General features: G+C 43.6%; 1 protein-coding gene across 2 annotated transcripts; it reads right to left on the minus strand.

Moving 5' to 3' along the window:
- Positions 1 to 27,845, minus strand: LOC118124076 (SH3 and cysteine-rich domain-containing protein 2). 2 transcript variants are annotated; one of them, XM_035181874.2, is made up of 11 exons: positions 27,228 to 27,845; positions 17,437 to 17,785; positions 15,695 to 15,789; positions 12,447 to 12,531; positions 9,270 to 9,382; positions 8,014 to 8,083; positions 7,724 to 7,815; positions 7,533 to 7,621; positions 5,312 to 5,363; positions 3,172 to 3,309; positions 1 to 2,276 (listed from the first exon to the last, which is right to left on the minus strand). In XM_035181874.2, exons 1-11 carry the CDS (start codon positions 27,309 to 27,311, stop codon positions 2,178 to 2,180), a joined length of 1,266 nt encoding a protein of 421 aa, XP_035037765.2. In that variant the 5' UTR covers positions 27,312 to 27,845; the 3' UTR covers positions 1 to 2,177. The 2 variants fall into 2 exon arrangements, with proteins under 2 accessions (XP_035037765.2, XP_035037766.2); XM_035181875.2 differs by lacking the exons at positions 8,014 to 8,083; positions 9,270 to 9,382.
- Between the last annotated feature and the right edge of the window lie 83 nt (positions 27,846 to 27,928).

Genomic DNA, 27,928 nt, shown 5'->3' on the forward strand with positions numbered 1-27,928 from the left:
AGTTTTGTAAAGATCTTTTATTGACTCTGGGCTTGGGAAAAACATCCTAACACATACTTGAAATGTTGAAATCTCATGGGACGTTGCATAAAACGAAACAAAATGCAGGATGACAAAGTGATTATACAGCTAACAAATGTTAATCCAGTTCTGCTCGGGCACAATTTTTTTTTTCCAGTAATGTTTTCGCTGCCGTGCAAAACATCAAACCATCTGCCATTCGACTGAAGAGTGAAGTTGCTATGAAGGAAATGACACAAAATAAAGTGCCATTGTCCTTATTACAAGAAGAGACATTTATTTGTAGCAGCCTCTAAGGGTCTTATATTGAATGGTAAATTAAAGGATGATCATATCAGCTGGATCTCTCTGATCTGGAAAAGAAGAGTTCAATTATTCATAACTTGCGGTGCCACCATTTTACTCTTACACCCGGTGCTTGTGATCTCGTGCCGTTCCTCTCTCTGGAGAGAAATGCATCACACTTACTAATGAATTCATGAATCGCTAAAGAAGTCTATAAACCAACATCGAACATGCATGAAAAAACAAAAAATGCCTCCACTTTCTGTCAGAGCTGATCAGTCACATCACGATCAGGAGGACGGGAGAGATGGAGACGACGGGCTGACATTTGATCAATGATGACTCGTGAAACCCATGGGTGCAACACTACCTGCGTGCACACACACTGACTCATAACACACTCACGACGTTCCCCGTCTCCTCCTGTGTCTGTTTTCCTGTGTCCTCCTTCAAGCCGTCAGCGAAACGTGTCCTCCTTGTCACGGCCGGAAAGCTCTCTGTTTTTTTCTCTTTCTGGCAGACTTTTATTTGCTGCTGTTTGAGCTCCAGTGAACATGTTAAGATGCTGTGCAACACTCACTGCCGGTCTTCAGCAGGTCTCTGCAGGAGCTGGCCTTCCCCCCTTTTTTTAAGCCCCGCCGAGCTCCTTCTGTGTGAAAAACAGGGAAACAGCTCCTGCCACATGTAACTGCAACACTCGAGGACCACCCTTGCAGTTTCACCTCCCCCTCCTTTTGATTTCTACTGCATCCACTTTGTTGAAGACAAGACAACAAAATGAAAACCCTTCGACAAACACTGCTGTGTTAGACTCAATGCTTATTCCTCTATGGTTGAGTCATTAACCGAAAAGAAAAAGCTACTGTACATCTACAAGGGGAAAAAAGTGTTGAAAAGGGCAAAATGAGTTTTGCGAAAAACTTTCTTTTCTTGCATTTTCTCCCTCTGGAACACGGGCTCCTCCCGTGATTTATGTTTAAAGCTGTCGATGCATTTTTCACACCATATTTTCATTGTAATTTCATACTGAAAAAGTTGGGGGTAAAAAAAAAAAAGTTTTGAATTCCTTGTGAAAAGATCATCACAGTGTCCAATTCTCCTTGGAAAATCTTCTCATTTCTGCACTCTCAAGTTGGCGAGTGCTGTTCACACACAGGCTGACACGACTGAGGATTTTTTTGCATTGTGTGTCCTCCTGGCAAAAAAAAAGAAAAAAAAAACTTTCTCTGGCTGGCAGTGGTCGTCCTTGGCCGGTGGCTCATGTTACATGTGTACCAGTTTGCACGAAGCTGATATCAAACCCCGGGGCCACAGATCCAGACACGAGCGCACAGGGATGAGACACACGGAGTGGGTAGAAAGAAGAAAAAGGACACTGACAGTAGCATCATGTTCCAATGACAGAACGCCACCTCCTCCCACTTGGTAGACGTCCTTGTTGATTAGGAAAAACTAAATCGGATACAGCATCCAAGCAAATAGATGCAAAGCATTTTTGACTTGTACACGCTGCGTCTGACTAAACATTGATTTATTTGTCGTGTGTTAAAAGATAAACCGACAGCAGGAGAAGAGCTGAGAAACAGTCCCTTTTGTAAAAGCAGGACTATAATGCATAACTGTACACTTCATTTGTAAAGACTAATAGCAAACCACCTCAACTGGAAACCGTGTGTCCATCGGGAGCTGTGTTTCCAGGTCGTTGCAGAAGTGTGTGTGTTCTGTCCAGGATGGTTTCAGTCAGGACTGGCCAAAGAGGCCGCAGCTGTTGTTTTTTTTTTTTTTGCAGAGGCGAGGTTGTGGAAGAAGTGGTGTTGGCGATAGTTGTTAAAGATGTGATAGTAGGTTAAGTAGAAGTGGAAGGATGAAGCTCAGATCTCCTCGATGGAGTCAGCTGGGACCAGGCCTCTCTTCTTCCCACTGCTCAGCTTTAGAAACACCTCGCCGTCCTCTCGCTTCCCCACACAGATCTGAAGGGGAGGAGGCAGAGCTGCACTTTAGTCTGACACCAATGTTTTTTATCAAATTAAACTGTATTTGCCTTATTACTCTTCATTTATAGTAGCTTATATATCAGTTTGAATGATTCGCTCAACTGGTATTATTTTTCTTAAATTGTATGTCGGCCATTTCAGAGTTCTGTTATGTACAATAGACATGAGGTTACCACATACAGACAGAAACACATTTGTGGAATTTGTAGGTAGATGTCAGGATTAACTGAATAATTGGTTCTTGATGTAAAATACATGCAAACTGTTTTGCTAACATTCAGAGTTAAGCGTAGATCAGGTGGCTGAGCTGACTCGTACTCTCAGCAGCTGTCAGTGTAATCTGGAGAAAATTGTGTGACTAAGTGCATTAATCATTCTCTAAAATGTGTAAATGTGAACGGGTTCTGCCAGCAAAAACAACAAACATGCAGTTATTTTCATTTGCATCAAAAAATGGATTTCATTAGCAGCTCATTTGTGTATTTTCTCATTTTTGTTCAAGATTTTCTGACTTGTGCTCTGGAGAAATACAGGTTCTGTGCATGTGGGGGACATAAAGTGTCTGTGAAAATTGGTATAAAGTGATATGACACAGAGATGATGTTCGAGGCGATGCTTTGATCACACTCTGATTGCAGCCTGAGCAGGATGTACCCTGCCTCTCAGCCAGTGGGGACTGGAACAGGCTGCAGCCTCCTGCGACCACAGGATAATACCACAAATAGAATCCTCTGATCTCGCACTGAGCGAGCCGACTAAAAGGTTCCCAAACTGTCAGTTAAGGCCTTAACAGTTTGTAACATTTATGAAGAAATAAAGAACACAAAAAAAGATCTTAATTAAATAATAAAGCGTGATAATATTCTTGTACCTGGGATTCCCTGACGGCCATGTGTCCTCTCTCTCGGGTGGCGTTGACGCTCTGGACGACCCGCCACACTCTCTCTCCTGGCCGGACCCTCTGCACAAAGTTGGCAGGGAAGAAACCGACTTTGTCGCCACTCTTTCCCTGGAAAACACAGGAGCAGCGTACAGTAATCATCAGCATTTATTATTAGGTTAGTTCTGACAAAGATGATTCTGAAGTGGCTAAATGACACATTTTAGAGCAGTTACTGTTGTTATTCAGTAATAAAACCAAGGAGGCATTTGAATTGCCATCTGCGCAAATAGGTGTAGAACAGGCACCATCGTTACAGAAATTACAGTGATCATTGTTTTGAAATGAAGACAAGAAATTAGTTCAGCTACGTGTAAGATTTTGCCTATTTAAAGGGGCTGCACGTTGTTAGTTAGCCGACATTAGCAGAAACAGCTGCTAACTTAACAATCCTATGTGTTGCAACTTCAGCATCAAACTTCATTCCGTTATTCTGCAAAGGTGTGGAAAGCAACACCACAGTTAACTCTTCTTTTGCTTCTATTTCTGTCACCTCTTCCCTTCTACTTCAAGTCTTCTTTGAATAGTGAGTCACTGTAGCGCTGCACAATGCATCCGAGTTTTCAAAGGAAATGCTGCCCATTCACTTTGAGTGTGGCGATGTCACGCATTGCTGAGCTGCATTGTGGTTCCGGTACATCACTTCTCTTGCACCGCGTGCGATAGAAGATGAAATGACTTCAACTCTTCAAGCGGCAGCACAAGCACCAGCCAATCAGATCTCGTTTAAACAAGTACTTAAGCATCGGGCACGAGCCAATCAAATCATGTTAATGCAAATCCAGGTCATTATGTATGGACCTGCCAGTATTATTAGCACAAGTACGGTTATATTGTGTGTCCTGCTGCTGGAAACTGGTTGTTGTTTACGATTTTAAAGCAACACATACGTTCGAGTGCTCCATAAGCTTGATTTGGAAACACAACAATGGCTGAATCGTCAACACCCACTTCCGTTGAGAAACATCATCCGACGGCAGAGAAAACATACACATAGCACCTTTAAAGAGAGACTGTAATCAAAATTTGCACCTACTCTGCCAAAGACCTTATATTTTCATCTGCGTTTGTTTGTTTGTTAGGATCTTGAATATTCAGGCATGTTCTGGGCACTGATTATTATGTGTGTGTGTGTGCAATGTGGTGCAGATCCAAATAAAAATCTGGACTTGAATGAATATAAATGTGGTTTCATAAGGGGACTGGGTCTTGGCGGAGGTATGCACTCTCCTGAATGACAGCCCTGTTTTCTGGTGAAGGCTGATGGTGTTTGAGCGAAAGTCATTCTGCAGCAATATTTCATTATTTATCGCCTTCGTTCCTCAGGTGTTGAAGTGTTTACTGAAGTGATTCATAAACTATTCATAATTTTAATTTAAAGAACGGGGAGCGCTGATTATAAATTAAATGACTGCTGCTTCACTTTCAGCCCTAAATACTGAAGACCCACAGACTGTGCTCTTCAGTCAAGTCGGAGTGCGTCTTCTTTTGTCTGAGACTGAAACGCATGGACAAACGAACCACATTGACGCACATTTATTTCCATTGAGAGGGAGTGAAGCTCGTTGTGGACCCATTAACGAGCTCTTTGAGGCTGCAACACTAGTCGAGTTCATTATGTTAAACTCTTCTGCTAATTTTCTGAGGAAATTGTGTTTCTATTTCCGTCTGTGGCTGCTGCCTGCATGTTTATGACAGGATCAAATAGAGCAGGTGTCGAGAATTAAAGGCTTAATAAAGAACTGAAATAACACATGCGCACCATGAAGGCGCACACGCACACACACACACAAGAAGTTGAAATACACAATATGGACTGAAGAAAAAATATCCATGAGCGCACACAAATACACACCCACACACATTTCAGAGCATTTAACTACATGATATGGATTCAAGAAAACAGGGACATAAAATAATGAGCACACACACAGACTCACAAACGAACAAACACACACACACAGACACACTTTTCAGTGCATTTAAATACATGATATGGACTCAAGAATACAGGTGTACGAACCACACATACACATACATACTGTATGTTTGCAAATGATTTGTTACCCACCTTCCACCACTCCTCATTGGAGTCGTCAGTGACCTGCACCCGATCTCCGGGACTAAAAGAGATCAGACGAGAGATGGGGATGAAAAAGAGGAGGCATTAAGGCGAGGTGATTGAGGCGGAGAGGAAAAGGGTACGTGGAGACGGGAGAGGGCGAGAGCGGTCAGCAGGAAAAGAAATCCAGGGACTTGAGTGTGAGGACAGAAGGTAAAGTTATCAAACTTAAGTGGTGGTATCCACGGTAACAAAGCTGCGTAGAGGTTAGAATCTGGACGAGTCTGTGTCCCTCAGCGGAGGTGACAGAGCGGCCAATACCAAAGTCATGAGGTCCATGTGAAATATGGCTCTGTGGTGCCCCGCTGCAGTAGACAAGGCTGGACCGGATCTGTCGCCAACCTGGCCTGCATGCTAATGGTGCCACCCGCTTTTGATGAAACGTCGACACGCACACACACACATGCATGCAGTTTACCCACTGTCCTAGATATACAGGGAGAAACTGCTGTCCCAATTACAAATCTGTATGTTGTGTCCCTCAGATGCCAGAACTGCACTATATGATCATCACACACACACACACACACACACACACACACACACACACACACACACACACACACACACACACACACACACACACACACACACACACACACACACACACACACACACACACACACACACACACAAAGTTTCCACATAGTCCACTTACCAATTAGGGTGAGACCCATATATCTGAAGTGTAATTATTCTGCTCACTGAGGTTCCTCCCAGGAGCACGGCTTAAAACTTGTGTGTATGTTTTTGTGTTTAGTTCTTACCCTGATTTTATATAAATTTTGTGCCTTTTTAGGTCCATGTGGATTATGAGGGTTAATGTCCGTGGGATTAGCCGAGCTACTTTATCCAACAACTTAAAACTGCAGGATAAAGATTAAATAAGGTTCTGCGTTTCTTTTAAGTCGGAAAAGTGACAGATTTCTGTCTAAACTCTAAATTCGGGCCCATGTACACACACACTCATATGCTGTGTCTCAGTTTGTGTACTTCCACACTCACACTTGCTGTTTTGAGTGCATAAGTGCGTCCACACTGACAATAATGGCATCATGCAGTGCAACGTAAGTATGTGGATGATGGTAACAAAATGGTCAAAAATGTGGGCATAAAATGATGAACACTGAGTAGCCACCATCTTGCCCACGCACTGGAAGGGGAGGGACAACCAATTGTTTTTTCTAAACTACTGAAAATGGCCGCAGAAGACACGTGGTCCGTGCAGATGGTGGAGTAATTTCCATGATGCGTAAAAAAAAAAGAGGGCACACACGACAAAGTAAAACATGAATTTCTAAATCAAGTGAGCAGCTGGAAGAAGTTTTGGCCGGCGACAATCCTGTTTATCCTTTCCGGTGAGTGGGGGCGTTAGACGTGATCAATTTGGGTCGAACTACACGCGGCAACAAAATAAAAACACTTTATAATGTTTCATTTTTCCAATACAGACACATTTCTACACAAACTTCTGTCTGACCTTGATTGTGCAAATATTCGTATGAGTTGTCAAACTGACAAGATATGAAGACAGCAAAGAAACATTACACTTCAGTTCATATACTGTACATTGTGCAATTACACAATATGCAGTTAACAGCACAGATGGCTTTTAACAGTCTCACAGATGTACCTTTGTGAAAGCTGTCACCAAACCCACACCCACACACACTCACACAAACAAACACACACACACACACACAGCTGCCCTTATTTTTACTTCTCTGTCCTTTCTATCTTCTCTTTCTTCGTTCTCCTTCATCTTATAGAGACTACTTCTTTTTTCTACCTCCTCTTCTCTCTCTCTCTCTCTCTCTCTCTCTCTCTCTGCCTATGATAATCTTTACTTCTATGCCATCTCTCCTCCTATGACTGTCCGCCCTTTCATCTCAGTTATTCTGTGTCTTTTTATCCTCTCCCCTGCTGGGAACATGGCTCAGTCCCTCGCTCTACGTGGGGGACAGTGATGGGCTCCGAGTTTATAATTAGTCATCCTTAAGGGCGCCCCGATACCGTCCTCTGCAGATGGTGGGGACATTTTCATCCTGCAGGAACAACAGCCAGGGCAAAAACCCAGACAAAGCAAATGCACTCACACGCACAATAGCAAAAAAAACACTGGGGCTATGGAAATACTTGCACATTGGCAGTCTGTTTGGCTCTTACTCACTGTAGTTCCAGGTCATTCTGTTCCTGAGGCAGAAACTTGTAGAGCGCTACATAGGTGTGGATGGAGTGGACTTCAATGCGCTTGGGCACCTGGACACAGGGAGGGGAATTAGTGAGACAGACATACGCACTCGAGGAAGAAAAAACAAGAACAGGTGACGGTGTGCACAGGCGGATCAAACAGAGCTGTACCGTCACGTTGCTCTCTTCCGCAGGAGTCTCAGGCTCGGCCCTGCTCTCGTCTTCCTCCTCTTTCTCCAACTCAGGGTCTGGCACTGCTACGTCTGGAGGTGGTGAGACATTTTCTTAGCACTGACACATATGCGATCAGGCATGTAATTTTTTTTTTTCCAGAAGCGGACACAGTAAATCCCTCACACACACACATGCACAAGTAAACACGACATATGCATGGACACACAGCAGCGTCGCCACAGAGCGCATCCACATGGATGGAGACACGGACACACAGCGGCGTTTACCCCCTGTCTCCTGAGTTATCTCTTCCTCCATGCTGCACTGTCTCTGCTGCCTCTCCTCACCTCCCTCCCCCTTTTTCAAAGAAGAAACAACATAAAATAAAATGTTAGCAACAGGATGTCAAAGCTCCTGCTCTGAATAATCAACATCACACAGGAGGAGAACCTGGACTCAATTCATGTACGAAAAAGATTTGCACACAGGCTCAACTACATAATGCGGAAAACCAGCACCATCCATTATGCTCCTTATAGACGACACCCTGGTGCTCAATTATATCTCTTCACCATATGTGGAGGGAGGATTTAAATGAAGTTGATCTCAGCAAGGAACTACAGTGACCTCAAAAACAGAGACAGAGTTTCAAAGAGTCACTTATAACCCCCTGGACATCTAGTTATGGTGACTTTTCACCTGGTTGCGGTAATCCACACGTGTGCTCATCAAACTGTTGGGAAACAGGCTTCAGGGTGCAGAGAAGCACGATTCTAGACGCCAAACCAGCCAAGTGATGCTGGGTGGAACTCTATGGTGTCTATGATCAATACTTCAACAGTAAGCTGTATATGTATAGCATATGTGTATTCCATGGACTGTATGTAAAGATGGATGACATGACTGCTCCCCAAATGTGAAGCCAAAGCATCTCTATTGACCTCTGGTGGTTGACTGCAGTATAGGTCATAAACTCCACCCCCTCCATGTTAGTGGAGGGGACATGGATCAAACTAAAAAGTCAAAGTTTGACAGGTGAGACTGTTTGAGTGCGTGTATCGACAGAACCTCGCTACCGCGGCTCCGTCCCCCGAATGCTACTGCACAGACTCTGGCTCCTAATGTGCAGCATGGCAGCATTCGTACTCTGGATATTTTGGGACAGTGGGAGGAAGTGGAGACGCGTTGTTCCATCTTTAGTTTATGGTGTATACATTCATGTATATATATATAAATCAAAATATGGCAATATTCTTAATCTACATAGTATAATCTATAGGAATGTGAATATAGTGGATTAATATGTTTCCAGAAAGAAATTAGTTGGTAAAACTTTTCTGTTTTAAATATAATAGTATAGTTTTAAGTGTCTTGACAAAACTTTATGTTTTGTGTTGCTGATACTTGGCATCAGCTAATGTGGATGGAAATCAAATCCTGAATCTAAAACTGGACCAGTGGACCATCTTTAAAACTTTGTGTGTCTTAATCACACAGGGTCCAACTCTCCTCTCCACCCGCCCACTGGGGGATGATGTCATACCAGGCTGCGCGTCGGAGACTCTGTACTGCCAAAACTGGAGCGGCTCATCTGTGCCAAAGACGTCCCATAGCGCAAGGCAGCGTACACGGGGTCGACGCGCGTCCGCCCAGCCTCTGAAACCACACACACACACATTCATAAGACTAACACACACACATGCATATATCCACTTCATTTACAAACGCACATATAAATGATTCATACTCCACACGCTCTACAATTATGGCTGCACACTAATATTAAACCGCACATCAGGATTGTTGTGCCTGTGCCAATCTGGAGGAGCCAGAGGGTCTAAATATAACCGTCGTAACACAGTGAGTCCTGGACCAAAGTGACCCACTTTAGATCTGGGAGAGGACAGCAGCCAAAAGTTAAGGAGACATCAAGACCTCCCAATAAATCTGCACACTTTGACTTCCTTATGAATTAATTTATGGCGAGGGATGTGTCTCCGTTTTAATAGCCGCAATATATCTGGAGTTGTAGTTGAGTAGAAAGGGAAAGAGAGATGTGATTTAAAATATGGAAATCCTCAGGGAGCCTTCATCGGTACATTTCATGTAGATGGAAGTGCTGGAGGAGAATATCTCTGAAGTCAGGAATGAGATTTTCTGCTCCCTTTTTTCAACACACGTTGAATGAAAGGGCAAAATGATTTTAACTGCACGGCCAGATGTTCCGCGAGTGTGTTTGTGTCTGCGAGGGAGAGGCCCTAACAACTCGCCGTCTCGTATTGACGTCAACGCCTCCGTGCTCCTGACAGATAAACAGAAATCCTGCAGTAAGTGTGACGATAGAAGAGGTATTTATTGGTGATGAAGCTCCTTTACACTTTACATTGATTGTAGCAGTTTCAGTGGAGGATTTACTCCGGCACAGAGCAATTCATTGCACCGGAAGAGAGTAATCAGAGCCGTGTTCAGAGACTCTACACAAATTATTATCTTCTACAGAGACAGTGACCTTCAGCATGGTTTTCAGTGCAGAAATGAGAATTCTATTTGTAATATGGCTTCATAGCTGCTGTTGCGTCTACATATATATATGGATATATGGATATATGGATATATGGATATATGGATATATATATATATATCACTTGGTAGGTAATCATTTTTATAACTGTCAGCGCAGGGTTGCAGCTTGGAGCATGAATTCACTTTTGCCTAAATGCAGTTGATGGGAAATGAGAGGGCCAGTCGGTAAATTCATCATCAAATTTGCCGTGTGACAAACGAGAGCTGTGCGTTTCACAGAGCCTTTTGTCAGCATGGTTTTGGGACACTTTGCAATGTGAGATAGTGAGTTTTGGCAGGGTGCAGTGTGCCCTGGCGGAGACCCAAGCACCGTGGCGCTGCAGCTCGGGGTGACGATGGAGGTGTGGGGTTAGTCGAACACTGATTCATGGGTAGCACAAGGACGTCACAGCTGGAAGTGGCAACCATGATTCAGCACGATATGATGAGGCGTGGGAGATGCAGGAGCGCGTCACCTACCTACACGGTTCATGATCCAGAGGTTTGGCAAAGTAAAACATGCTCCAGTTCAGAGGAAGAACAAATTCAGGTACATGTAAGGCAAGTGGATCTGACAGCTGAGTGTTTTAGTATCCAGACACAATTAAGTGACAAGGAAATATCAGAATGATGGTGTATGGGGCCAATATTGTAGCAATATTACTTGAGTGTGTATGTGGGGGGATGTATATCGATCTGTATGTGCTTAATCACATTTTTAAATGAGTAAAGAAAATGTAAATGTGCAATAAGATTTGCAAATGTCTTGAAAATTGTGGAGAAATCTATAAACGTGCGCACAGATCAGAAAATGTGATGATAAATCTTGAAATGTGTAAATAGATATTGATGGCTGAAGTGTTTTGCTCCAATGCTTCCAATGTGGAACATTTGACAAAGTCCTGTACTCGTCGTTTTTACACATGATTTTTTGCTACACTTCATGCATGTGGGCATTTGTCCACATCGACCAGTTTCCGCTGGTGTTTTTTTTTGCCCTGAGCTGGGGTGTGGCGGCCGTTATTCGTCACTTTTCTCATGCATTTTGCTAAAAAATAAAAAATAAAGAAATGGCAATGTTGAAACTGCCTCCACAAAGCTAGACAGGGTGGTTGTTGTCAGTGAGACAGGCTTTTGGAACAATCTATGGGTAAGAAACATTTTTCGCAACTGATGACTTTCTAGCTCTTGGAGTAAAACATGTCAGCCATTAATATCTATGTACACATTTATAGATTTATCTACATGTATATCCACAGATATAATCACACGTTTACACATGTCTCTGCACTCGTACAAGTCTCAATACACATTTACAGATTTTTTGCACATTCACAAAATCGGATTATGCACATACAGATTCTAAATACACATTAACAGATTCTAGCAGGCGTTTGCGGATATTTGAGACGTTTACAAATCTGATACACATAAACGGATTGATATACAGCTACACAACTCTCTCCACACACACACTCACTCACTCACTCACTCACTCAGACACTCACACACTCACACACACACACACACACATTAATATTAGTGCTACAATACTGGCCCAATAGTCCTGCTTCTATACTGTATATGTATTACATCAAGTAGAGTACTACTCAAAATTATAATATTTTGATAAAAATTGAAATGTAGATGATGTCCTGATGCAGAGAGCTGGTCATAACTCTGATTCAGAAAACAGGCAGCATTTCAATGTTTACAAAGCCTAAAAGGTGTGAGCCGCAGTGTCAGACGATGAATTACCACCCTCCGTCGGTCCAGCGATACATATACAGTTCAAATCATAAACAAAGATATAGAAACATAAACATTAGAACTTATAAATATTTATTCACATACTTTCAGGGTGCCGAGCGTCCGTCAGCCTCCAAGAGAAGCTGAATTTGTTCTTCCTCTCTCTCTTTTTCCACTTCACGCTCCTCGGTTGTCAGGTGAGATGGAGACAGTTCTGGTTTTATTACAGCACACGCACACGCACAAGCACACACACACACACACACACACGCACAAAAAACAAAACAAAAATCTAAAAATAAACCGAAAACGGCTGGGACAAGAGCAACAAGACGAAACGAAAGCACACGGGCGCGAACAAACCAAGTGCACATGTACACACGCGCGCAGACACTCAGAGTAATCTCACCTTGGCTCGGCTGAACTTCCTTGACGACTGACAGTTGGTCATTGACAAGCATCGGCGAGCTGAAGTTTCGCTTGAACGCTCCGGGCTAATGGGGGAGAGCAGAAAGAATAATGATTTTGGTTTTTATTCGCCAGCTTCCATTGCTTCTCTTTTGATATGCTGTGTTAAAGGGGGGTTCCATGTAGTTCATTAGAGACATTAATGAAGTACAAATGATTGAAACATATGTAGACACACAGGCAGACTTGGGAGCGCACACAGGCCGCAACTGAGTCACAAATGGAGGAACAGTGTTAGCTCTCTTTGCTGTTAATTAGGAGCAATGTATTTACTCAGGCACTAACTTGTACGCACATGGCTTACACACAGGCATGTGAGTCTATCTGTGTATGTGTGTGTGTGTGTGTGTGTGTGTGTGTGTGTGTGTGTGTGTGTGTGTGTGTGTGTGTGTGTGTGTGTGTGTGTTAGCACGATGGCAATTTCACACTGAATTAAGCACAGTAAGTGTTTCGGCTGGGATATCGGTTTGCCATTGCGTTGACTTGACTTGCAAATGAGCCAGTCACTTTATCACATTAGGCTGAAGAGACAAACACTTTGAGGACCAAGAGGTAGAAAGCGGCCCCTTTCGGTCCCTGAAACATTCTTACCTTTTCCCTTCCCTTATCATTCCCCCCCACCTCTCTCTCCCTCTTTGTGCTCCTCTATCAAACAGCACAGAGCCATCTTCTACACAGTGCTTTAGACATGTTTTTTCCAAGTGGCTCTCAGAAGCTCTTGCCGCTTACTGCATGCTAATGTTTCTGCACTGGGGGATCCGAACTGAAATCGCTCCAAATTATCTGACGACTGCACACTTGACCAAATGCCACGATGAAATGTCCAATCTAGTACATCACCCTGCATTTAAAAGTAATATAGATAAGGATTTATAATCCACTGTGATAAAGATTTAAGATATAAGGATCTGTGTGATATAAAAGAAGAAAGAAAGAAAATCCCCCCTCTAAGTTTGAACTGGGTTTTCAGAGTGTGGCCGAGCTATTAAAAGCCAGACCTGACCACGTTTACCTGTGGCCTATTTAGAAACAGTTCACTCTGAGCAATCAGTATTGTGATCTTAGATTATTGTGTAGTAATCAGTTATTTTCGATTGCTGCATCATGGCTTGGCCATAGACTGTAGGCTAGTCTATACAGTAGTGATTGTTGGATGGAGCCGCTACAGGCACTCGACCAATCCCGAGTCAGTCTCAGGTGTCAATCATGATGTTTTTATAGCATCAAATAACTAATTAAAACCATAATAAGAACTGATAAGATCTACTTAAAATGACAGAAAACATCTTTTATTTTACTTGAACTTTGACTTTTAAATTTGGTCCATGTCCCATCCACTGACATGGAGGAGGTGGGGTTTATGACCTTTACTGCAGCCTACCACCAGGGGGCGATCAGGCTATCAGGATTTTGGCTTCACTTTTGGGGAACTGTCATGTCGTCCAACTTTACATACAGTACATCATGTACACGACTGCCTCAGTGATACGACACAAGACTGATTCAACACTTTCATTTCAATTTCATTTATTTTTTTCGCCGCCAACAACGTAATTAGCCTTTGCCCATAAACGTAACAAATTCATTTCTAAGTGCCGGTAAAAAATCTAATTTCAAGTCCGACAAATCCAGGTTGTCACCATGGTAACACAGTTTCTGTTCAGATTATTCAAATGATGACTGTAAGACAAACGTAATGTTGCCGGTGGTTTTATAATGTGTCTGTTAAAACTGTGTCGGGAAAGTAGGAGTTCAGATTGAACACAAATGTCCTCCATAAAGACAAGTCTCTCTAGATCGCTGTATAAATGATCCCACTTTCTCTTTTGAAGTAGAATTTAAATTTTTAAAAAAGAGTTTTTGCAAGTTGTCTCTCGTTTCCCTATCATCACAAATCTTAAAATCTTGGGATGTTTCTAAAAGGATTAGGTGGGGGTTCATTTTATGAGTGTCATTAGACCCCCACTATTTATTGGGTGGGAACAGTTGCCAAGCAACCAGCGAACACTCCAGTAAGTGAAAGCTCTCAGCCCAAACATTCTCTAGTGTGTAAGCTCCCCTTAAATGGCTAAATATCGTTTTGACACTTTGGGTTTTGTGGTGATTGAAAAAATAATAATAATAATGCGTTAATTAATGAGCTGTATTGGTAGACATGAGCTGGGTTCCAATTCAGGGGCTGCATCCTTCAGAGAACTCATTCTACTTGTTCTATGAAGATGTGGCCTCCATAGGCTGAGTTGAGGCCAAGCCGAAATCCAACGGCCTACAGAGGATTTTCCTATTTGTATCACCAGCTTGTCCTTCTTCTACTATTGCATCATCAAGGACTTTGAGTGGCTGCATTTAGTAATGCTCTGCCACCAACTTAATGAATCCTTGGATAGGTTCACCAGAGAAAGATCCACCCGTTTGATTCTTTGTTGCTCACATGACATTTGTCTGCAGCGTTTAAAGGAGCCTTTGAAAAGGGACAGCCCAGTCGCACTGATGCAATCAATTTTTAAATGCAGCCTCCGAAGAATGGGGCCCCTGAATTGGGACACGTGGCTACCTTTGAGCGTGTGACGGCAAACGAGAGGACCAAGGAGCGGCCTGCGTGGGAGGAGGAACGGGACGCTGAGGACGATCCAGGCGACATTTGCGTTGGACAAAAGGTTTCACCCACTGAGAGACAATATCGGACATTTAGCGGTAAGTATTAAGAGATGTTTTAGTTTTTGTGATCATGTTTATCTTTTTATTTATTGTTATTCGTTAATAAACTATTTTGAATATACTTTCAGTTGAGGTATTAACTCTGCTCACCCCTGATTTTAAAAGAACCTGTGTAGCATTTTTACTTTTAAGAGTCCTGGGGCTCTCCATATCCCTAGGTGGCGTTGTCTTATATTTTTAATGGTTTTAGGCAGTACCCGGTTTATTACCTTTTTCATTGTTTTTCATTTGTATTTGAATTAACAGAAGAACCAAAGCAAAAATGAATAAATATATAATCAAAAGAGGACACAGCCGGAAACACCACAGCAGTGATTACTTCACACTAAAGAAGTTGCCAAATTATAGAAACAGTCGATTCACAGATGACGGATAAAAAGTTGAGAAAACCAAGACATTCGTTCAGTGGCTATGATGAAAAATATAACCAGTGTTACAAATGAGTGTACGATTCTGTGTGTGTATTCGCACCTTCCCTTGACACATCTGCTGCGACAGTTCCGAGGTGCACCACAGGTGAGCGGCCATCTTGCACGTTTTACACCGCAGAGCTTGTTTGGAGTTTCCTGTGGAGAGGAACAAAGACGATAGAATAAGAGCAAAGGGAAGCAGACACGGAGGAATTAAAAAGGAGAAGAACCCCAGCCGGCTGCAGATCTACAACAGACAGAGAGTGCCGGCAAAACAAAGGGGCCTTCAGATCACACGAACAGGTTTCTCTCTGCTCAGGTAGACGCTGTAAACAAGCGCTGTCCCAGTTTTATCAAGCTGGCGCTGCTCACAGAGCTGACACTAACGGCTTCCTAACCGACAGCACCTCTTTCAAAACGTCCAGGAGAGATTTGTAACGAACCTGGAGATATTTCAATCCCAATCGATTTGGCATTCAGTCATCTTGCCTTTTCATCTCTGTTTTTGAGCGCCTGAGCGCAGAGTTGCTCATGCTTGCTCATTTGTCACGTAATGAGAAATCCTCTGTTGATTGTTGAATGTTTTGTAAGGATTAGGGGGTTGAGTTCCCTTTTTATCCTACAAACAAAGGATAACAGATTTCTGGATTTGTTGCAGATGCGATTACACCGACTGATCTGTTGCGGAGCGGAAACAACAATCGCATTAAACTGGATGGCGCGACATAAACACTGCTTTCACTTTGGAGAGCGAAAAAAACACACATTCTACTTCATCAGCCTAACGAGGAGACGGGGGCCGGACTGGACTGTGTTCGGGGACCGCAGAGGAATGCAGCCAGATCAAAGTGATGTATTACATAACTAAAACCACAGAGCATGCAAAAAAAAACTGCACCTGTGCATATAAAGAGGAGCATGTTGGAGTCCGTAATCAATCATAGTGACAGGAAGTAGATTTAGCAGCGGCTAGGAGTTTGTGCTTGCAGCAAATGAGGAATAAATGCACTCGTACATCTGCACCTCTTAATAATGTAATGTTTTCTTCAGCCATAAACATTGTCAGAGCTGCATTGAAGTCAAACAGTCGAGTGAATGTCATTTTCAATAAATGAAGTAGAAAAATTCAGACAGCGAGGTCTGTTTCAAAGCGATTCAATGATGTTCATGCTACATTAACTTTACAGAGATAGTTCAGCAGAGGGAAGCTCTTTCCTCTTGTTTACAGCCTTTGCGCTAAGCTAAGCTAACCTGTAATCCTATAGTTGATGTATATAGAGCTCAACAGTGTGGTTCTGTGTAGTTTTATTCACAGTGTCAAAGAGAAGTACTACACCACCCATAATCCTCAAGTGTAATGGCAACGTTTTTGATTGGTGGAGCTCGCTGCTTCCATGGAAATGTTTACCAAAGAGCGACCATGATTTCTCTTGAACCTTCGCCTTTTTTCAGTTTTCCAACTTAGTTTTTTGTGCTCCGAATCAAATTCATGGTCACAATTCATCTTGTCACTTGTCGACCTTAAAACACTTTGTATAAGGTTTTTCTGAAACGTCAAAGGAGAAAATGAACCAGAGCCATTCTAAAAGTGGGTGGTCACTGCTCGGCTCTATTGCTGAGAGTGGAGTCAGTCTTTTGCCTTGAGGACTTTAGACTCCTGCATCAATACATTGTGCCTAAATAAACTTTTAAGTGTTTTTAGCAAAAGAAATAAAAAAAGGAATGGAGGCCATAAATCTCTTGAATCCTGCAGCTAAATCGAAACCTTGGCTTGACAACAGGGGGATGTATTGAGAACCTTACCCACTATCATGTGCTTGCAGTGCTGGCAGTTGGTGGGCTTGCGAAAGACGTGGTCCTGAAAACAGTGGGTGACCTGGGGTCTTGGAGGCTTGATGGGCAGCGATGGGGAGAGGCTGAGAGAGGGGGAGTGTGAGGAGATGGAGGGGTTGGGGCTGAGAGACGGCGAGATGGATGGCGAGCGCTCGCAGACGAGAGGAGAGCCGGGCAGCAGAGGGGGAGAAGGAGGCGGCGGGTCGGTGATGAAATCCGGCGGCAGGCGGGCGTCGCTGTAGGATCTCTGGAAGAAGTTCTCCACGCTCTTACTGCGCATGATGGTCTTGAAAGACAGCGAGCGTTTTAGCCTTTGGAGCTGCACACACACATTGACAGGGACAGAGAAGAGAAAGAAGGTACGCTACGATTAAACACAATATAAGCACGAATGCTGCGCCACATTTGGGAGTAATAACAAGTGTCCCCTACGCCCTCAGGACAGCACAGGCAATAACCCAGCATCCATAAAGACAACACTATGGTCTGATCTGTGAACTGCAGAGTGTGACTCATGAAATACAATATAACCTCATAAGGAAACAGTAAGAGCAAAGTGTATGTTCCGAGAAGACGGAGCGCAACCTTGACACGGCTGCAATAGAGCTGCTTGGGCATTCGGCCCTTGGTTAAACAAGATAAGCCTTTCCTTTGTGAGCCCACCCACTGCCATACATTGAAGACCCCTGCATGTAAACGGCATTTCCTTGGTGGTGGTGGCAGAGGGGCAATTGTGATGAAATGAAACAGGACAGTTTACACAGCCTTATCATGTATGAACAGCATATCCTCAGCGCTCTTAATCTGATGGAGCCTGCTCATTGGACCCATTGATTGCTCCACAGGCTTGCACAAAGTGCACAGAGCCAATGGATCCCTCCTCGCGGGGGCCAAACTCACGTGGCCATCATACCAAATTGCATGTACCTGCACTTATACATATCGACTTACCATCCGCGCTTGTATTCTACAAGCTGTATTGACCAAACGGTCTGCAATGATTGATGGCAGCTGTATTTCAGAAGCCCAACAATTAGGCGACAAAAACGTCACTTCAGCGGCCATCACGTTCTGTAAGACCTGTTCTCTGCAGCCATCTAACATTGATTGGCTAGATAAATGCATGTTTCCTGACATTTCCCTCCGGCTCCGTGGACAGATGATGATGCTACTTTCCCAGAGGGACGGGCGACCATTTGTTACCCTGACGTGCAGCGGTTGCGATAGAGCATCATAAGGGTGTGGCCATGTCGCAGGGGGGGAAAATGGATCAACGCAGACAGACGAGCAGACTGATAATCAGTAGGCCACAGACACTCCGTCCGTCTGCCTGTCTGCGCTCGTTCTGCTCAGCACCAAACATAATCCCTTTACAGGGACATGCTCTTTACAGCTCTGTGAGTCTGGGAATAGGGTATGAAAACAGTTTGTCTATTTGAGTTTGTGTGTTTGTGTTTGTGTGTGTGTGTGTGTGTGTGTGTGTGTGTGTGTGTGTGTGTGTGTGTGTGTGTGTGTGTGTGTGTGTGTGTGTGTGTGTGTGTGTGTGTGTGTGTGTGTGTGTGTGTGTGTGTGTGTGTGTGTACATGGAGAGTTCTTACAGGGAGGTAAATAAGACAAACAGAGATGGACGTGCGTGAGGGCAAATTTGCCCATTCTGTATGTTTTCTTGTGAAATTTCTCTTGATCAGACGACATTGGTGATGACAAGCTATAGGGGAGAAGAGTGTAGTGTATTACATTGCTGTTAGGGCTATGAGAGCCCAGACTGGAGTTAATTTATCGCTTGTCTGACTCATGTCCTTGACTTTTATTTTCAGTTTTTAGTCTCTGGAAGAAGACTCATAATTCCTCAGTGTAGACTAAACCACCACCAGCATTCGTTAATAGCCAGTTAGCCCAAAAATCTTTGTACCATGCAGGGGATCTGCAGCACGTCTGAAACTCTCCTTCTGCATTTAAAGTGGATATTCAGCCTGAACGTCTACAGATGTTTTTTAACCCACAGCACATTTAAAACTGCAAAATCTAAATTAACGAGACGTCTTCTTTTTTTATGCCACACATTCCTCTTCCTTGCAAAGCCCTGGAGACTACATTACCCACGAAGCAACTTTTCCACAGACAGCTCAGGTAGAGATTTAAGTTCCACGTCAGCTGTAGAAACTCTTGGAAGGATTGTGCGATATATCTGAAAAGCTCCTGAAAGCCACAAACGCATGTGGTGATCAGATTGATTTGTCAACATTTATCAATACTTTATGATTTATTGATAAGATTCTAATCACGTCATGACTCTTTATGACTCATTTTCTAAGGGAGGATCAAGCCAAGCAGATTTATTCTTACAATTTGGCAAACCGAATGTTGCTTTTGTTGTCAAATTGTAAAGCATGAATGAATTATTCATTTTTTACAAGCCATACATAATGAATACCTTTTTACAAACCGTTTAAAGTTGTTTTGATCATCTGTACTAATGATATGAAGAAGCTTCGACGTGTTTTCTGTGCAGCATCACAGTCTCGAGCTGCCTCTTTCAATCAGAGCAGATGAGCACTGGTATAACAGCTCCGACTACGGCACGTTTCAATTACAGCTAATCGAATCGTGTGTCAGTGTGCGGGCCTAAAAAGCATTCCCTATGCTTCCATTCGAAAAATTAGCTGTACACTCCCGAGGCCATTTTACATGTGGGTCACGAGAGCGCAAGGCATCTATCCGTGTGCATCAGCCACGCATGAATTTTTTGTGACAGGTGAGAGGCTGATGGCGACGGAGTCAGCGCGGAGCGAGCTTCGGTACAGACGATACAGCGGCTGTGATGTATGATCCGCTCCCATAGCTGTTATTGATTCCCCTCCAATATCATGAAGATGCCTGTCAAGTGCAAATGGTAGTGCCTCAATCTCATCTCATCCCACTTCAGACAAAAAGCTCCAAGGATGCTTCTCTCCCCGAAGAAGGTTTTAGGCTAAACCTCGCTTGACGGTGTTTCTCTCCTCAGAAATTATTTATGGGATTCACAAAGTGACTCCTAATGCTTTGCAAAATGCATAACGTTGCCCAGAGATATACACACACCTGCAGTCAATACTCCTCAAGCAGCAGGGATGTCTCTGCTGCAGACAAGATTTTGACTTGATGCCTCAGCGGACTCGTCAAAGCCCATAATTCTACCGTCTTCGATCCGCCCCCCCGACGCCCTAGCCCTTCTCACATGTTGCCAACATAAATGTCCAAAATCAATGCCCCATGGAGGGACAGCAGGGGTTGAGCGCTCATAATTCAATGATAAAGCTTTTATTTCAAACAAATATGTGTCTCTTCCTCGCTCCATCAGCATTTAATGGAGACAGGGGCCAGACTGAGATATATGCGGGATGCTCCCGTCTGTCCAGAGGTCAAGACTGAACAACAATGCCATGGCCCCCTGGGAGCGTGATGATAAATTCAGCTTGTGGCCATTACATCCTTTGGTGTGGACAGTTGCTGCACCCAGTGCAGAATGTTTCAAACCAGAAAAGCTAATCCAATAACTGCAGCTGTTCAGCTTCTTTAAGAGGTGGTAAAGGTTCAAATAAATACTCTGCAATGTCTGAAATTTGATGATGGGGTCCGGAACACCATTACAGTCACATAACTTTAAGTATAGGTGTGTAAAACAAACCATTACTTTAGCTTTTTCTCCATATTTCTCTTATTTTACCCTGAACTGTGCCAATCACCACAGGATTGCCAGCAACAGAATATAAAAAGCAACCTGCAGCACATAGAATCAGTGTCAATGCTCGTCTTTCACAAAGTGCATGCATGTGACCTTATGATATGTGATATTTCAGCCTTAATAATGGTAACAACGTTTCCTGGCTCACCACAATATGTGATTTCAAAAGGAAATTCTCACCCTACAGTAACACATAGGGTAAAAGTTATTGCCACCTTCACTGTGGGACTTCAATAGTTTGGGCCGAAAATGTAAAACAAATAGTTGGAGATACAAAACAGTTGTAACTGAACGGAGGAAGTCTGTTCTATGCTTTGTCTACACTACCACTGATACCAGAGAAGAACGCTGTGGTGGTCCAAGTAATATTAGGGGATACAGATGACTGTGAATGCCAGTAATGTGGTGCAGTAAAGGAACATTTAATTGCCAATTTGCAATTAAACCTAGCAGTGCTAACCAGATGTAGAGAAACTGGTATATAGCCGACATTGTTATTGTTGTTTCTGGCACATGCTGATTACAAAAAGCAACAATGAGCATGAACAAAGTACAATATGATGGCATTGTTCTATACACAGGGAAACGCAAAGTTTGTAAAGATCTACGTATTAGTGACTGATAACTGCGTTTGTGTGTGGACGAGTGGCCCATACACAGAGGAAAAAGTTTGTTTTGCAAAATATACCCATTAGTGTGGACAGGGTGTTAATCTGGAGCGTACAAAAAATGGACAAAAAGTGAAGCCAAATCATTTAAATCACCCTCTGGTGGCTGGTATAGTATAGGTCATAAACCCTGGCTCCTCCGTGTTAGTGGATGGGACCAAACAAAAACTTTCTGTGTTTATCTTTCCATTAATTTTGCTTTTAAATAGTCAGATTTGACGCTTTAAAAACGGTGTGAAACGTCATGATCGACAGCTGAGACTGACTCTTGATTGGTCGTGTCGGTGAGACATGGCACCATGGTGTGACTCAATGAGTGCAGACGCTGGCTCCAGATAACAACCTACCTAGCTACCAAAAGTGCAAGATGGCGGCAACCGCATCCAGGATAGTTTGGCTGAATTTTTGTACAATGCGTGGGTGTGGAGACGCTTCGTCCATCTTCGTCTGCCTGGCAGGTTTCTGCTTAGAACTCGGGATACATGATCACAGGCTGCTTCCATTCATCTGTCCACAGATACGTCACACAGATATTACACACGCACGCACGCACGCACGCACGCACGCACACACACACGCACACACACACACACACACACACACACACGCACACACACACACACACACACACACACACACACACACACACACACACACACACACACACACACACACACACACACACACACACACACACTGCACGCACAGCCAATCACGTGCCTGCTCGAACACCCACAGACACTTCTGTCCCCTTGTTTAATGGAGGGGAAATTATGTGTGAATCTCTGGTGTTTATAACAACCATTTTCCTCTCTGCAGCACAAAATTCAGCAAACCCTGCCGTGCAGCTTTGCCCTGGCAACTCATCATCCACCCATTTTCATTCATCCAATCGCTGTCCACGCACGCCATCCCATAGCACACAGCACAAAGGCTGTCAGTCTCAGACCGAGGGGAGGGAATAACTACCTCAGAGAGAGCATCATCGGTGACAAACAAACCTCCCATAACAGATAGTTTTCTCCCTCGCGTCAGCAACGCACAGCAGATACAGCCAGTTTTCCTTTTGAAGCTACTTGTAGCAGCACTTCAGCAGCTCACACCTCGTCTCTGTGGTGTCACATCAATAAACATCGCAGCAGTGAAGGTGTTACATTAATTAATTGAGACCTTGGCCTACGTCAAGCTCCTTCTCTGACTCACTCCCGTCAGTTTGTTGGTCGCTCGCTCGCTCAGTTTGGCCCAGGCTGAAATATCACAAAACTACTGGGTGTATTGTCATAGCATTTTACACCGTTTTTTATGGTCTGAAAAAAAAAATGTATCCCAATGATCTTTCTTCTAGTGCCAACATGAGGTTGTGAAGTGAAATAGCTAAATGTATGTTGGGTGTTTTGCAAGTTCAACCTCATCAATATGGAATTTTTTTGTTTTTTACTTTTAAAATGCATATCAGCAAATGACAATATCAGCGTGTTAAAACACACTATAAGTCTTTTTGAGCATGTTAGCTTATTTCTCACACTGCAAGACTCTTGTTTTATTTGACCTTTGATGAATCACGGCCAATAGTTCTTTGTTCCTGAAAAGTAAATCATTAATTACCTCAAGGGGAGATCATGTGTATTAATGTGTCGCCTGGTTGATGGTTGAAATGAATGAATTAGAAATTGTGACTATCACTAAGAATGACATTTCCAATATTGTCATGCATCATGTTTTGACTTATTTATTTTTTTGTTTGCTGCAATTTTTTTAAATCGCACACCATCATTTTGTAAAGTGATGCCATGATAACATCACTAAATGATGCACAAAAAAGAGGATGAATGATGATACTAAATTACTGTCTCATGTACTATTTTGTATCACCTCCATGATTGAGTTCCAGCAGAGGACCCCCCCATGTCCACTTACACTGTCTGCTCTTGGATAAAAATGCCATAACGACTGGAAACCAAACAAAACAAAACCCGAGTAAAGCTACTATCACTCAACATAATGTGTTTTCAAGCACTAAAGTGTAAGATTTCTTTCACACAATAAAAAATTGTCTGAGTTTAAGATGACTTTTCTTTTTTTTATTTTGGAGCAGGGACAAGTTCTCATTTCCAGCCGGTCTGCAATGCCACACACCTTTCCCCACTCAGTGTGTGTGTGTGTGTTTATGCCCTCACACTGGTTACGATTGGATGAAGAAACCTGAGGAGACACACGGGTGAACCGTAATGTCTCGTCACCAAGTGAGCAGGCTGACAAATGGGCCAATCTCCCCTCAACATGTTGCAAACCATTATTCTAAGTGTTTATATCTCCGGGCTCAGAGGTGGTTATCTCGGAGACAAAAAGATTTACCTGTGCTCTTCCATCATAGAGACGCCATGCATCAGCGGCCCTGACAGATCAAACAACCTCTCAACAAAAAACATAAAAAACCTGCACTATAGAAGCTGATGGTTGCTACTCAGGCATCTCATCAGATTGGCCAACCGCTCACACTCCTGCCAGCCTTGGCAATAGACCACAGACTACATTGTTGGGAGTCAGGGAGATAAAGTCCATGCTTCCCTTCTCCTTAATCCTCTGGCTCTGTGTTTCCCTCTGTTCTCCAATTCTGATATGTGAGAAATTTGCTGCCGGAGGATTTTAGGGAGCATCTGTTATCAGAAGGAGTCCCCCCCCCTCTCCCCGTCATCCTCATCTAATTACAAAACAGAACGGACACATGGCTGTGTGTCTGATTAGATTCCTTCAAAAAATTACACCCTGTGGCGAATCTTTTAGTTTGAGAATGGTCTTGATTAAATGTCTAAGATACATACGGGTGACTCTCCTGTGACTATACGTTTCAGAGACGAGCTTAAAGGGATAGTTCACCGAAAAATGAAAACTCACTCATTATCTACTCACCACTATGCCGATGGAGGGGTGGGTGAAGTGCTTGAGTTGGACACTTGGATGACACCACACGAGCAATATGGAGGCCTGTTATGTTTTTTTTCGGTTGTTTTATTACGTCTGACGAAGAAGTCACCATTGACTTCAATGGCAGAACCCGAGGCTGCAACAAAGTTTACCCCTGAAACTTGAGTGAATTTCGTGAACTATCCCTTTAATAGACCTCTGCGTGGTTGCAAATTCACTCCGAACCCTCAGTTGTTATTGGAACTACACATCTTAAAGGAAGTTCAAAAGACGTTACAATTGACCTTTAACCTGAACATCAAATATCTACAGGCCGTGCAGGAGCCGGAGAGCTGAAGGTTAAAGTGAAATCTATACCACACGGGGTTCTTTAATCCTACCAGCGCTGCCTCGATCGATTGGGAAAGCAGAGGCAGATGAGGAGCCGAGCTGGAGATTGAATGTCCAGCCTGATGAGTCTGTGAGAGAAATGGTTGTGATGTGGTGAAGCTGGAGAAAAAATACCAATCAGATGGAGCCCACCTGGCACCGGGTTGCACCAAATTTCCTTTTAGCAGCAGCTGGTGGGGGGGACAGGGGAGCTATAACTGCAGTGGGTCATGCACGGTGAGGTGAGTGGTGATAAAATAGGCCTTGCAACTAAGTCGACTTTCATGTTTTTCACGGAGGACATCAAATATTTAGATGAAGCAGCCTGGTGAAGTATCTCACTGTGTTGTGCGGGAGTGTCACTTTGCTTAAAAAATGTCTATGGCATGTGCCTGTGTGTGTGTGTGTGTGTGTGTGTGTGTGTGTGTGTGTGTGTGTGTGTGTGTGTGTGTGTGTGTGTGTGTGTGTGTGTGTGTGTGGGAGAGAGCAATGGGAGGAAGGCGAATGGAGACAAAAGACAAAGGCTGAAGTTGCATCAAGTGATTTGGGCTTTAATGACTCAAGTGCTCTGAAAGCCCTCCAATGAAAACGCAGGCATTGAGAAAGCTTTCACAGCTCATGCACTTGCAGGCCGGCCCTCGAAATCTTTGTTTATACTGTCATGTCAACAAATTAAATGGAATCATAAGGAGACTTTGTAAGGACACTCGGAGCTCAGGCAGCCTTACACAGTAGAAAGACCGTCTACACGTTAAACATAGTAATTCCACAAACGTCTGTCTGTCTGTATGTACCATTCATCTTATTGGCGTCACGCTTGCCATGTGTATTCTTTGTGGTCCAGGGAGGGACCGTGTTGAGTTTGGAGCGATTTTACCTTCAAAATGAAGAAAATTTGAATAAACAGGCGACTAACAGTCAGTGGGGGCGGGGCAGTGTGCCTTCATGTCTTCTTCTTCATCCTCTGATAAACCACAGCAGCGGTCGGCAACTGGGTCAAACTTCGGGTCGACATCGACGCCGGTTAATTATTTCCTTATTTTACCATATCGGACTGACACAGACTTTCTCTGTGTGTCTCGGGGACTGATTGCCGTCTTGTCAGCAACATACATAAAATAATTTCCTCTTCAGCAATTAGTCTTCAAAGTAGAAGCCCAACATTGGGTTTGTTGCTATAATGCTTTATATTGAGTTGAATTACAGAGCTTTAATTTTGAAAAGTTGTGAACCTGGGTCTGAATATTGTGTCGACCTCTGAACTCTCTGACATGCGATGTATGAATAAATAACAGCAGCTCAGTGAATCAATCCAACGAATATAAAGAACTACACACATAAACAGTAATAAAGCAAATTCTGTTTCATTTTATGAAAAAACATTGACTGTAAAATCGCCACTGCAGATAAACCAGGTGGGATGAACGCAGAGTTTTCTAACTTCACTCTGCACCACAGTCTGAGGAGGACTCAGCCCGTTCTAAACAGTGCATATGATTAACTGTGGCCATTTATGCACATTTCAATGTGACCAGTTGTTTAACGAAGCATTTGTGAGAGCAGCAAAGTGACAGGAATATGAAATTGAGAGTGAAAGCAAATCGCGACAAGGATGAATGAAAAGTGTCAAATCGGGACCATTTATTTTATGTCTGCAATAAATCCTGTCTGCAATATGGGTTTGGAGAAAGACAGAGGGAGGGATGGAGGGAGGGAGTGAGAGAGAGAGGGTATAAAGGGGTAGACAGTGACATCAGACCTTACGTGTGCAGTTACACCTAGTGACGCAGTCATGATGAATACAACTGCATTTGTGAAGTAGTGTCATGAATATTACACAAAACCGTTTGAATAATACAAGTGGGTGAAAAACAAAATGAATCAAACAGCAGGTAAAGAATGGAAAGAGTGTGATCTCTGTGTGCCCTGTGTGTGTGTGTGTGGAGGAAACTGTTGTGCAAAGTTCATGCTTGAATCTGGATGTCTCAGGGTACGAACTATGAGGCAGGTCATTATAGAAGAGAGTCAACTTGTATTAGTTTCCACAAACAGAGCTCAGAAGTGTTGGTACTTGCCTTGGATGTCATCGGCTGGATGGACATGGTGCTCGGGCAGCGCTGGAGCTGCACCTCGCTCTCCACCTCGTTGTTCTCGGTCATCGTGCGGCTGTAGCGCGGGACGGAGTGGTTCGAGACACAAAGCGATGAGAAGTTTTAACTCCGCAGACCACGTCCTGTCGGTGCGGATCCTCCGGCTGCAGCCATACAACAGCTCGACACGGCGAGACGGATCCACATCAGAGGGACCGGTGCGCGCTGCGGGCAGGAGGACGCCCGACGGCCACACGCTCTCCGCGCTCCAACTGCGAGTCTGTGATGGAGCGAGTCATAAACACACACTTACACTTATTTAGACAAGCTGTTTATATCTCGTTGGTGCTTTGTGAGGACAAGGAGCCTTCGGGAGGAGGCTGGACCATCGCGTAAGGATGGTCTATTGCGTCTTCCTTTGACGCGCGTCGCAACAAAAAAAAAAGCTCCAATGTGGCACAATCACGTCCTCCAGTTGCAAAAGGTACGATGCGAGAATATCAATTTAATAATATCAGATCCACAATTCCTACACCGGCTTCCGCTCTGAGAGGCACTGTGGAGGTGTGAGATCCAGAGCAAACTGTGCCCTTCACCGCTGCACAGACTTGAATTTAAGCGCAATGGGAGGCACGCCTTCCCGTGCGTCCGAGGCGCATGATTGGGGCAATTTTTACAACTCTGCC

Source organism: Hippoglossus stenolepis, chromosome 16 (assembly GCF_022539355.2).
Source record: "Hippoglossus stenolepis isolate QCI-W04-F060 chromosome 16, HSTE1.2, whole genome shotgun sequence".
In the NCBI taxonomy this organism is placed as follows: Eukaryota; Metazoa; Chordata; class Actinopteri; order Pleuronectiformes; family Pleuronectidae; genus Hippoglossus; species Hippoglossus stenolepis.